Source organism: Elephas maximus, chromosome 20, assembly GCF_024166365.1.
Source record: "Elephas maximus indicus isolate mEleMax1 chromosome 20, mEleMax1 primary haplotype, whole genome shotgun sequence".
Taxonomy (NCBI): domain Eukaryota; kingdom Metazoa; phylum Chordata; class Mammalia; order Proboscidea; family Elephantidae; genus Elephas; species Elephas maximus.
In genome coordinates this window covers 62,871,801-62,884,539 of record NC_064838.1, presented here as the reverse complement: position 1 = coordinate 62,884,539, position 12,739 = coordinate 62,871,801, and the positions used below count along the sequence as shown (strand labels likewise).

At 44.1% G+C, this 12,739-nt stretch overlaps 1 protein-coding gene across 2 annotated transcripts in view; it reads right to left on the bottom strand.

Annotated features, from left to right (window-relative positions):
* ABHD6 (abhydrolase domain containing 6, acylglycerol lipase) overlaps window positions 1-12,739 on the bottom strand; it is a 61,386-nt gene that overhangs the window by 26,778 nt on the left and 21,869 nt on the right. The window contains exons 3-4 of one of the 2 annotated variants that reach the window (XM_049862607.1): window positions 7,659-7,700; window positions 4,907-5,059 (exon numbers count right to left, since the gene is read on the bottom strand). In XM_049862607.1, coding sequence (XP_049718564.1) covers window positions 4,907-5,059; window positions 7,659-7,678 — 173 coding nt within the window. In that variant the 5' untranslated portion in view covers window positions 7,679-7,700. The remainder of the gene's footprint in view (window positions 1-4,906; window positions 5,060-7,658; window positions 7,701-12,739) is intronic. The other variant, XM_049862608.1, reaches the window with a different exon arrangement.

The following is a 12,739-nucleotide window of genomic DNA, read 5'->3' as shown; positions in this document are numbered from 1 at the left end:
GGGTTTGGATGGTATTATTTGTTAATAGAAGGGAGCTATTTGCTATGTGGCACTATTAATAAAAGACAAAAAGTAGAAACCACCCACATGTCCACCAACAGATGAATGGATAAACACAGAAGGAGCCCTGGTGGTTCAATGGCTAAGCACTCAGCTGCTAACTGAAAGGTCGGCTGCGTGAGAAATACCTGGCCATCTGATCCCATGAAGATTCCCACTGCTGAGCCCCACTGCCACTGAGTCAACTCTGACTCACAGCGACCCTACAGACAGAGTAGAACTGCCCTATACTGTTTCCAAGGCTGTACATCTTTACAGAAGCAGACTGCCACATCTTTCTGCTGCAGAGCCTCTGGTGGGTTACAACTGCTGACCTTTCTGGTCAGCAGCCAAGTGCTCTAACCACTGCACCACCAGGGTTCCTCCATAAAGATTAACCAAAACCAAACCAAACCCACTGCCATTGAATCGGTTCCGACTCATAGAGACCCCATAGAACAGAGTAGAACTGCCCCATAGAGTTTCCAAGGAGCACCTGGCGGATTTGAACTGCCGACCTCTTGGTTAGCAGCCGTAGCACTTAACCACTACGCCACCAGGGTTTCGCCATAAAGATTAAAAAAAAAAAAAAAAAATTACAGCCTAGAAAACCCTATGGGACAATTCTACTCTGTCACATAGGATTGCCATGAGCCTCAACCAACTGGAAGGCACAGAACAACAACAAAGTACATTCATACAATGGAATGTTATTCACCCATGAATATGAATGAAGTACTAATATATGCTATAATATGGATGAACCTTGAAAACATCATGCTAAGGAAAAAAACAAAAAAAACAGCCTGTTGCTGTTGAGTCAATTCCTACTCATGGTGACCTCATGTGCTTCAGAGTAGAACCACGCTCTACAGGGTTTTCTTGGCTGTGATCTTATTGAAGCAGATGTCCAGGCCTTTCTTCCTCAATGCCACTGGGTGGATTCAAACCATCATCCTTTCAGTCAGTGGTCAAGAGCAAACTGTTTGCGCCACCCAGGGATCTAAGTGAACGAAGTCCGTCACAGAAGGCCACACACTGTATTCTTTCTTTCTTTTTTTATTGGGCTTTAAGTGAAAGTTTACAAATCAAGTCAGTCTCTCATACAAAAACTTATACATACCTTGCTATGTACTCCTAGCCGCTCTGCCCCTAATGAGACAGCACACTCTACCTCTCCACCCTGTATTCCCCGTGTCCATTCAACCAGCTCCTGTCCCCTGTGCCTTCTCATCTTGCCTCCAGACAGGAGCTGCTCACATTGTCTCATGTGTCTACTTGAGCCAAGAAGCTCATTCCTCAGCTATATCATTTTCTGTCTTACAGTCCAGTCTAATCCCTGTCTGAAGAATTGGCTTTGGGAATGGTTCCAGTCTTGGGCTAACAAAGGGTCCAGGGACCATGACCTCCGGGGTCCCTCTAGTCTCAGTCAGACCATTAAGTCTGGTCTACAAAAGGCCACATATTATATGATTTTTACTTATATGAAACGTTCAGAACAGGCAAATCCAAAGAAACAGAAACTAAAGTAATGGTTGCCACGGGATGAAGGATGGTGAAAAGTGCGAGTGGATGCCAAAAGGTACAGGCTTTTTTGGGGTGGAGGAGATGGAATGTTCTGGAATTAGACAGTGGGAATGGTTGCACAACTATGAGTATACCAAAAACCACTGAACTGTATCTTTGAAAGGGTCAATTTTACGGTATGTGAATCTTACTCAATTTTTAAAAAGTAAATTATTTGCTATGAAGCTATTTTTCTCTTTAAAAGTCAGATATCAAAATTATTCTAAAACTCTGACTCTGAAACCCTTCTCCTTGACAACACAAGAAGTATGGGGGCTGGGAGCCAGTACAGCACTGGGGCTGGTTTCCGCCTGTGGGGGGTGGAATTAGCCTTGATTGATATAATCGCACCTCTGTCGGCAGCCATATCCATAGTCACACCGGTGAACAGCATTCTCTGCTTCGGCTTGATTTGTTTAATAAAGATGGCGCTTGTGTGGGGAGGTCTACAGTGCCTCTGCAGGATGGGGGGGAAGACCCTGTCCTCTCCATGCTAGTGGCCGCACAGGAGCCTTGGCCCGAAGCACAGAACTTGGGCAATGGCGGTCAAGTGGCCAGAGTCTCAGCTTTGTCAACACCGAGGTGGGTCCTGGGTGACCTCTGAAGGGGCCACCACCGCGAGAGAGAGAGATGAAAGGTTCCCCTCTGTTCAATTAGCTTCTTTTCAAGGATCAGAGCCTGGCTGGCAGGTGGAAAATTCCATGCTCTAATGAAACAAAAGGGAGCCAGAAAGGAGGGCAGATAAAGGGCACAAGCATAAGACATTCTTCTTTCTGTACACAGAAGTGTGTGCTAACTTCAAAACTGAGGGCTAACTTCAAAAAATCAAGTCGATTCCGAGTCATAGAAACCCCAAAGGGTTTCCAAAGCTGTAAATCTCTACAGAAGAAAGCGCCACATCTGTCTCCCGTGGAGCCATTCGTGGTTTCAAACTGCCAATCTTTTGTTTGGCAGTCGATCGCTTTAACCACTGCGCTACCAAATTAAAAAACAAAAAACGTTGCCATCGAGTCAGTTTCGACTCATAGGACAGGGCAGAGCTACTCCATAGGGTTTCTGAGGTGGATTTGAACTCCCAACCTTCTCGTTAGCAGCCTGAGCTCCTAACCACTGCATCACCAGGGCTCCTTAACCTCTAGGAGCCCTGGTTGAATCTCAGCGTACTTACTTATGGCCGAGTGAAGAACCACACCTATTTCAGTGTTTCCTGTGGTGGGACACATACCTTACGGGTCTGAGAAGTGATTTTACTTGGCAAATGGATGTGTCACGAAAAGTCACTTAGTCATCTAGCGCTGCTGTAACAGAAATATCACGAGTGGGTAGATGGTCCTTGTCTCTTTGAGCTTTTACTCCTGGGTGATCTTCACAAGCTCAGATCTCTCTTCCCTCAGCTCTGGTTCTAGCTTGCAATTAATCTCTGTACTATCTCAAAAGAGACTGACCCAAGATACACCCTACACTAATCCCGTCTCATTAATATAACAAAGACAACCCACTCCCAAATGAGATTATAACCACAGGCATAGAAGTTAGGATTTACAACACATATTTCTGGGGGGACGCAACTTAATCCGTAACAGTCACTGAAGCACGTTATGAGAAAGTCACCCTTTTCAACTATTAACCTTCTGATTTGTATCAAGGAGAAAGGTACTAGCCTTTCGGGGCTGCTGCACCTGTAACACCTCTTTTACGTTTTGTAACAAAGAGAAAGGAGGCTCAGCCTTTTACAGGCAACAGTATCTAGGCCAAACTGAGTAACATGTTTAATGTCATTGTGTTTTACTTTTTTTATATTAATGTACTATTTATGGCAAGTATGGCAAGTTTTCCTAGAAAGGTAGAGAGAGAAAGCTTCCTTTTAAAAGAGACTTAAGGTTAAAAAAAAAAAAAGTGAGTCACTCTTAAAAAATATATAAAAGAAAAGAAAAGTATAGGTGGTATGCAGATGGGACAAGAATCATGAAGATGGTACGAGAATGACAGAAATTTTGGAAACTTCTTTTTCTTTTTGTCGCTTCACTAGTAAATTCTTTTCTAACCCATCTAAAACCACTGGTCTGTCCTTGAACATGCTGTCTCGATGGTCCTGGCTTCTAATTCCTTTTTCTAAATAATATTTCATTGTGTTTTTGGTTAAGATTTACACAGCAGTTTAGGTTCCCATTCAACAATTTCTACACAAGCTGTTCAGTGATACAGGTTACATTCTTTACAATGTGTGAACATCCACATTATTTCCATTCTGGTTGTTCTGTTTCCATTAATCTAGTTTCCCTTCCTCCTTACATTCTCATCTTTGTTTTAAAGTAATTGTTAACTTTTTCGTCTAATATAGGTGTTTTTTTAAAGGAACACAGTACTTAACGGGTGATATTTTGGGAGCCAATTTGTTATTTAGCTACAAGGTGATTTCAGGGGTTAGTTTTGGTTCAAAGTTTTAAGAGTATCTTGGCAGTAGTCTCAGGAAGTCCTTCTCCAATCTCAACCCGTCCAGTAGGTCTGGTTTGTTTAACTAATTAATTTTTTTTTTTTTTTTTTGAGAAATCTGATGTTCTGTTCTATATTTTTCTCCCATTCTATCAGGGTCCATCTATTGTGCCCCTGATCAGAACTGCTGGTGGTGGTAGCTGGATACCATCTAGTTCTTCTGGTCTCAGGGTAGATGAGGCTGTGGTTTGTATAGACTATTTGTTCTGTAGACTAGTTTCTTCTTTGAGTTTTTGGTTTCCTTCTTTTTCTTTTGCTCTGCCATGAGTAGAGGCCAATAGTTGTATCTTAGATGGCCACTCACAAGCTTTTAAGACCCCAGACATTACTCACCAGTCTAGGATGTAGAACATAACTTTATGCCAATTGACCAAGTGTCCCAAGAGACTACGGTCCTAATCCTTCAAACCCAGAAATTCTAACCCATGCGGGGAATCTAACTCATTTTTTACTGCACATACTGTACGTTTAAGGACCTCACTGGATCAGCATCTAGTGACAAAGAAAATATCAAAGGACTGATAGAGGCACAATCCTTGCTCAAAGACAGAATCAGTGACTGGGGGCATGGGTGGCCTCCCAGACAAAGACACTATCAAAAGCCTGAAAAAAATCTATCTGGTAAGAAACTACCTCCAATTCTTCAAGAACACTTCCAAAATTAAAAAAAAAAAAAAAGGACCAGCATCTTTCAATTTTTCTGTATGACTAAATTTTTCGCGATAAAATGTTAAACCATGATAAAAAGGACATGCAGATGGTATTATGCTACTCTTGAAAACGTCAATCATAACATGAATTAACTTACCAATAATAGATTTTTATCAGCGCCGAAGGCCACAGAAGAAACGAGGCTACAAAGGCCAGGATTGGGATGGCCAGGGTGCCGCCCGCGATCATAAACATGTTAACCACGTCGAGGTCCATCCTACTCTCCAGGGCTGGCGGATGCCTGCAGGGGCTGAAGAGAGTGATTGTATTGAAACCCTGTCTCAAGAGGAAAGGGGAAGAAGCAAAGGGGAAAAGAAAAGTGCAGAACCCAGAAGGGGGATAAAGACGAGGAGGAAAGAGAAGCAAGCCAGGGCTTAAACATGCTAGACGGGGCAGCTAAATGGAGCGAGGGATCCTTGGGTGGATCCCAGAGTTTAAAAAACGCTCTAAAGGACATGAGCGGGACAATTAGGGAACTCCAAGTAAGGACTGGGTATCAGATAATATTGTATCAGTGATGCATTTCTTGAGTGTGATGATGAAATCGTAGCTACGCAGGAGAACGTCCTTGTTCTTAGGCAATGTCTGATGAAGTATTTAGGAGTGAAGTATAGTGATACCTGCTACTCACTTTTCAAAGTTTCAGGAGAGAAAAAACATTGCGTGTGAGTGTGCGTCCACGTGCATGCATGTGTGTGCGTGTGTGTGAAGGGGGAGGGAAAGGAGAGAGACATAAAATACAAATACAGTGAAATGATAACCACTGGTGAATCCAGGTGAAGAATAAATGGGTGCTTATTGTACCATTCTTTCAACTTTTCTATAGTTTGCAGTTTTTAAAAATAAAAATTAGGGAGGACATAGGACCCTAAAGAAACAAATGAAAAAAAAAAAGTACTTATACATGAATGCTTGTATACACACAGAGTAACTCTGGAACTATGCATAAGAAACCAGTATCAGTGGTTGCATTCACGGTGTCAGGGACAGAAGGGAAACTTGTTTTTCACTGTATACCCCTTTAAATTTTTTGAATTACATATCATGTTACATGTACAGCCTATTTGAAATGCATAATATACAATAAAAAGCTAAACCAAAAATGTTGCTGTCGAGTTGATTCCAGCTCACGGTAATCCCACGTGTTACAGAGTTAGAACCACTCCATAGGGTTTCCTTGGCTGTAATTTTTATGGAAGCAGATCACCAGGCCTTTCTTTCTTGGTGCTGCTGGGTGAGTTTGAACCACCCACCTTTAGGTTAGTGGTCAAGCGCAAGCCATTTGTACCACCCAGGGACCCTTGCGGTAAGTTAGGAGGGAAAAAACCTGAAAAGTAGAGCTTTCCATGTACTTTCTGATGTCTTCCTAATGGACACATCTGAAGGCTAGAATGTGGGTTCCATGAGGGCAGGGACTGTGTCCCCAGCACCCATGCTAGGGCCCAGCACATCGTAGGCACTCTACAAATCACAGGTGAATGTAAGGCCAGAACCCCCATTTAGACCTGTGTCATGAGCTCAAACAAAGTTCATTCTAGCATGGATGGAAAAATATTTCAAGTCCCATCATGCTCCCGAATCTAGAAACCAACTCCCCCAGTGACCTCAAATCCAGGTATCCCTCTGCCTCGATTTCCAGACACCTGTGTTCAGTGTGAGGGATTCACTAATCACAAAAAATGAGACTTCTTCAAGGAAAAGCATTAGCCTCTAACAAATGAGAGCTTTTCTTGCATTTCCTGTAAAATGGAGAGATCTTCCCCATATACCTCTGTCAGGGATACGCATTTGAATTTCATAACGGATTCATGAGGGCACAGCATGACCTCACCACTAGAGAGCAGAGGAGTTGGAGAGTTTTTCTGTAAAGAGCCAGACAATAAATATGTCAGGCTTTGTGAGCCATAGGGTATCTGTCGCAAATACTCAATTTGCGAGACAGCAGCCATATGCAATATGTAATAAATGGGTGTGACTTGACTGTATTCCAATAATAGTTTATTTACAAAACAGGCTGCAGGCCAAATTTGGCCCACAGGCCATAATGTGCCAACCCTAAACCCTGTCAGATAGGTAAGGCAGATATTTTATCCCCAGGCTTTACAGGCTGGGAAAACTGAGGTTCAGAGAGGTTAAGTAACTTGCCCAAGGCTGCCCAGCGGAAGGAGTCATGACTACAAAACAGTTTTCTGGCTCAGACCCCTTGTCCTTTCCACCAAGCTCCACTTTGTCTAATTTTTTTAGTTGCCTTTTCTTGGTCTCTATAGCCTCTTTGCTGTTAAGCACTTACACTTATCCTCCGTAACTTCACAGAAGAAGGTGCTGAAGATGTGACATCTCCACTTAGATGTCTGGCCTCTTGCAAGAGCTTTGCCCAGACAAGCTCCTCACAGTCTTGAGGGAGACAGCAGGTGAGTACAGGTGGGTTGGCTGGTTCCTTTCAGTTATGTGCACACTCTGTCTGTAGATGGTCCCTCTCAGTTACACGCACACTCTGTCTGTAGATGGTCCCTCTCAGTTACACGCACACTCTGTCTGTAGATGGTCCCTCTCAGTTACACACACACTCTGTCTGTAGATGGTCCCTCTCAGTTACACGCACACTCTGTCTGTAGATGGTCCCTCTCAGTTGCACGCACACTCTGCCTGTAGATGGTCCCTTTCAGTTACACGCACACGATCTGGCAACAGTCCTGGGTCTACAGGGATGAAAGCTGCTGCCTTCCCAGGGCATAAACATTGTCAGTTTCAGACTCACTGCCCTCTTGGGTTCTTGGTCACTGTCAGCACTTTTCCTAACACACATAAATCACTGGCCTGTTTTTCTTTCTAGAACCAGAGCTCCTTACCTTAAGGCTGGGACAATCATACATGTTCTTCTTTGTCAGTGCCTAGAACAGCACAGAACACAAAGGTGGGGCAAGTGAATTAATGAAAAGCAAAGTTACAAAAGGGACCTAATCCTGTTTAATTTGTTTTAGGGACAACCATGGCCCCTAACACTGTAGGAGACATGACATTTCCCTCTTTTTCAGTAATTACAAAACTCCCTGGAGGAGTCACCTATTTAATGAAGAGTACAATTTACACTGCTAAAAGGCTTCACCATCAAGGGGTAAGCAAATTAATCCTGGAGTGAAGGGAATTTGTGTAAATCCGTTTGAACATCGTGGGTCATGAACAACTTGAAAATGGGAACTGCCAGCGTCAAGAGAACTTTTCCACAAAATACCAAGACCTTCAAGACTGCCAAGGGCCACTGTGAATTCTGCTTCCTGAACTGCAGGAAGTTAATTACATGCTGTTCCTTTGGACTAGGAAACAGGACATTTTATGCCCAGAGCCACATACATCACAGACTGGCACTGGAGGTGTTGATCTTGAACTGAGGGTCCTCTGTCGGTACCTGCCATGAAGGTCAAGGTCAGCTTCATCTGGCTCCATCTTCCATTTAATAACAGAATAAAGTCTTCAGTAAGGAGCCTTTGTAGAGTACGATCAATTTACAGCAAGCCTTGTACTTACTAGAGTGAACCCTGCACACTTCCCCTGACAAGGTCAAATAAAGCCAGGCTCTGGTTGAAGAAACAGCAATGCTTTCTGAATTTTCTACACAGATAAAGAGTGGACAATCACTCCTATGTCTGCAACATCCTTCATTTTCCAAAGGACTTGCCCCAGCTTTCCTTTGAAAAGGTGGCTCCCCTGTCCCCGCTGGTGCTGGTTTATAGAATACTTCAGGCACCTGGGAACTCAAGCCTTGTGAGCCAGGAACCACCAATGACCAAAAACCAACTAAGGGGCATAATGTAGAGTATCCCAAAGCATGGGGCCCATACAACTGATGTTTGTGCCTCCCCAAAATGTGTGTTGGAATCCTTACCCCTACACCAGTGGATCGGAGCCCTGGTGGCTCAGTGGTTCAGAGCTTAGCTGCTAACCAAAAGGTCAGTAGTTCGAATCCACCATCGCTCCTCAGAAATCCTATAGGGCAGTTCTGCTCTGTGCTACAGGGTTACTATGAGTGGGAATCGACTTGTTGTCAACAGGTTTGGGGTCATTTTGGTATACCTGTGGATCGTTTGGGAATAGGGTTCTTGTTAGGTTAGTAAGAACATATCAGTGTAGGGTATGTGCTAATCATACCCTTAATCACTTGACTTAGAAAGAGAGCAGATTAGGCACAGAGACAAGCAAGCACAAACGGGGGAAAGACAGACACCACGTGGCGCTCACTGAGGAACTGAGAAATGCCGGGGCTACAGGAGCTGACACGAGGACCTTCCCCCAGGCAACGGAGAGAAGTAGTGCCCTGAATTCAGACTTCTAGACTCCTGAACTGCGACAAAATAAATTTCTCTTCTTTAAAGCCACCCACTTATGGTATTTCTGTTGCAGCAACACTAGATAACTAAGACAGTTTGCAAGGCTGTTTGACGTTAGGGAGCATGAGAATATTAAATCATGCATAAGGGTACCTACATTATATAACATTGACATTGAAAGTTAGTCTCTTTTCAGGGAACTTTCAGTCCTGTTCTTTTTCAGTCCTGCTTAAGTCAAAGAGAAACTCTCAGCAGGGTGCTGTTAAACAGCTCTCTAACCCTGAGCCTTCTGCTTAGGCAAACAGCATCAGCTATTTAATAACATTGTTTCTATGTATTTTTATGGATCTTTTCAGTTTATGATAGGGATGCAAATTAATTTTAAAAAAATGAATTAAGGTAAAGAAAAATATTAAGTAGGTGATACACGGAGCTGGTGAAAACCGTGATGGTGGTACGTGAGCGGCTGCTGATGGGGTCATGCCAGGGCAAAAGATGTGCATTGGGCTAGGGCTAGGGTACTCCAGCTGGTGCTCGGTCCTGGCTCGGCCACACAGCTGTGAGACCTTGGTTTCCTCCTCTATGCCATCAGAACAATCAACCAAGTCATCTCTCCTGTCCTTTCCCACCCTGTGGACTTAAAACATTTCTGAAATTATTCCCATCAGTTTAAGAGTAGGATCTGGCTTGCTCCATGAGTATCTTGCTCCCTGTTATGTTTCCCCAGAAGCTAAAACAGTGCTTGGCAAATACATGGTCCTTGATAATGTTTATTGCCTGAATAAATTAGAAAGTAAAAACTCACTCATTCTACCTATCTATTATTGTAAAGTGGGGAACCCTGGTGGCATAGTGGTTAAGTGCTGTAGCTGCTAACCAAAAGGTTGGCAGTACGAATCCACCAGGCACTCCTTGGAAACTCTATGGGGCAGTTCTACTCTGTCCTATAGGGTCGCTATGAGTCAGAATCAACTTAACGGCAATGGGTTTGGTTTGGTTATTATGTAAAGTGAGGCACCCCAGGGTTAAAGATGATTCAAGGTGGCCCTGGAGCATGGTGGAAAAAGAGGTGATGTCAGAAAGGAGAGCCGGCCATTAGGATACCAAGGACAGCAACACTCTCAGATCTCAGACTCCAGCCTGCCCCTGGCCTCCCCCCGCCACCTTTTAACACTCAAGCCTTTCTCTCTGAATGCAGGGGGAAAGATCAACTGAATAGAGAATAGTCAGTGGGTCCAGATAGACATTGTCTCAGAGAAACCTCAGCCTCCCAAGTTTATTGGGAGGGCATAAAATTAGGCAAGGAGCCCTGGTGGCACAATGGTTAAGTGCTCGGCAGCTAATAGAAATGTTGGTGGTTCGAATCCACCCAGTGGGTCTGCAGGAGAAAGATCTGGTCATCTGCTCCCGTGAAGATTACACCCAAGAAAATCCTACAGGGCAGCTGTAGTATGTCAGATGCGGTCACTTTAAGTAAAAATCAACTCGACAGCACCCAACAACATAATATTTGACAGATCTACTCTGTTCCAATATTCTCACTGAGGAACCTGAGCTTAATCTTCAGGGTATAAAGTAAAAATCCAAGAGTAAATGAAGTGTGTAAATTACAGCTTCAGAGAATCATGCCTTTCCCCGGATGTCGACACACAAACCACAAAATTTAACAAATCCAAAGTCCTGTGCCCGCCAAAATAATAATAATCATAACAGCAATGATAACCATGTACGCCCCCACCAGGGCCAAAGACATAAGAGTGACGGCCTCCATTTACTGAGTAACTACTACATGCCAGGCCTCATGTAGGTGACTGATAGATATCCTCTCATTTCATCCCTTACCACATCATAAGGAATTAAGTATTTGCCCCATTTTAAAGATGCAGGAACTGAGGTCTAAAGAGGTTAAGAAACACCTCCAAGGTCACCTGGCAGGTAAGTGGCATGACCTGAATTTCAGTCCAATCGTGTCGGTCTCCCAGTTCATGCCATCTCTGCCTTCTCACAATGCTTTTGGTAAACTGGTGTTTATTACACAACAGTGCAATCAGTTATGCATAAGGCACAGAGCTCAGCGTCCCCACCAACGTCCTTTGCACTCCTTTAGGATTGTTTTAAGAGCAAGTAACATGCCAACAACTTTACAAATCACCTTATCTGGGATGATGTGTTTTTAAAACCATTCAGAGCTGCTTATGATTTTTTCCTTTAATTCTGCGACGTGAAAATGATTTCCACAATGTTCTCCACTAGGAAAACACTAAGTGCTTGAGATCTGAGTGCAGTACCCCAGCTGTCGCATCTATCCAACACTGATTCTGAAACCACGCTCCGTAAATATGAGTGGGTTCCTCAAAACTATCATTAATGATTAACAGCTGAAAAAGACAAAGAAAAGATTCTTTTCTCTGTAAGCCCCGGGATTGAGGAGACAGAGTAACTCAAGAAGTGGGCAGTTCTAACCCCTTGTCACACGTATCTTCTCCATCACAGAGCAAGAACACACTGAAACTTTTCAAGCAAGCAGCTAAGCTTGCCCAGTCATCACTGAAAGTGTAGCACCACCCCTAGGATTACTGCCTTCCTGGCCTTACTGTCTCCCACTCACTCTGCCGGAGCCCGTTCCTCCTCTGCACGCTGCAGCTCCGGCAGCTTGGCTGTTAAAGCAAGCCGTGGCTGTGTATAAATCTGGTCAGGGTTCCATGATGCTCTCCTCAGTCTCCCCCTGGATATTCCCATGATGCCCTCCTCAGTCTCCCCCTGGATATTCCCATGATGTCCTCCTCAGTCTTCCCCTGGATATTCCCATCATGTCCTCCTCAGTCTCTCCCTGGATATTCCCATGAAGCCCTCCTCAGTCTTCCCCTGGATATTCCCATGATGCCTTCCTCAGTCTCCTCCTGGATATTCCCATGATGCTTTCCTCACACTTCTCTCTAGATACTCCCATGATGCTCTCCTCACTCTCCCCTCAGATATTCCCAAGATGCTCTCCTCACTCTCCCCCTGGATATTCCCATGATGCTCTCTTCACTCTCTCCCTGGATATTCCCATGATGCTTTCCTCACTCTCTCCTTTCCCACGTCCTCCACCATCCCCTCCTGCAAGGAACTTAAAAATCAACATTCCTGGCCAAGACTTCCTTCCAGACTTTTCCAGATGTCTGTTTGACCCAAAACTCTTACCAGAGCCCCAGACACACCTTCTCACTTTCCCCAACTCACCAATTTCTGCCAACAGTCTCCCCATCAGTCTAGCCTCCCAGACTACTTTCACGCTTCCCACTTGCTCACTACTCCTGATAGTGCAATGGTGAAGAGGTGCCAGCACTGGAGTCAATTTGTCTGAGTCCAGACAAGCTGCTCTGTCCAAGATGGTAGCCACTAGCCCCAAGTGGCTATTAAATTTAAATTATTTAAAACTAAATAAAATTCAAAAAGGTTCTTGCAACCATTTCCTAAAGCCTGTCTGGTTCAACATTTACTAGGAATGTTGGGTGGGAATAAAAATTCCCACTAGGTGTGGGACCTTGTATGAGTCAGACCACAGCTCTCTCGGCCACTACACTGGGTCCTTGTCCTCATTTCTTCTTGCCCCGTTTCTG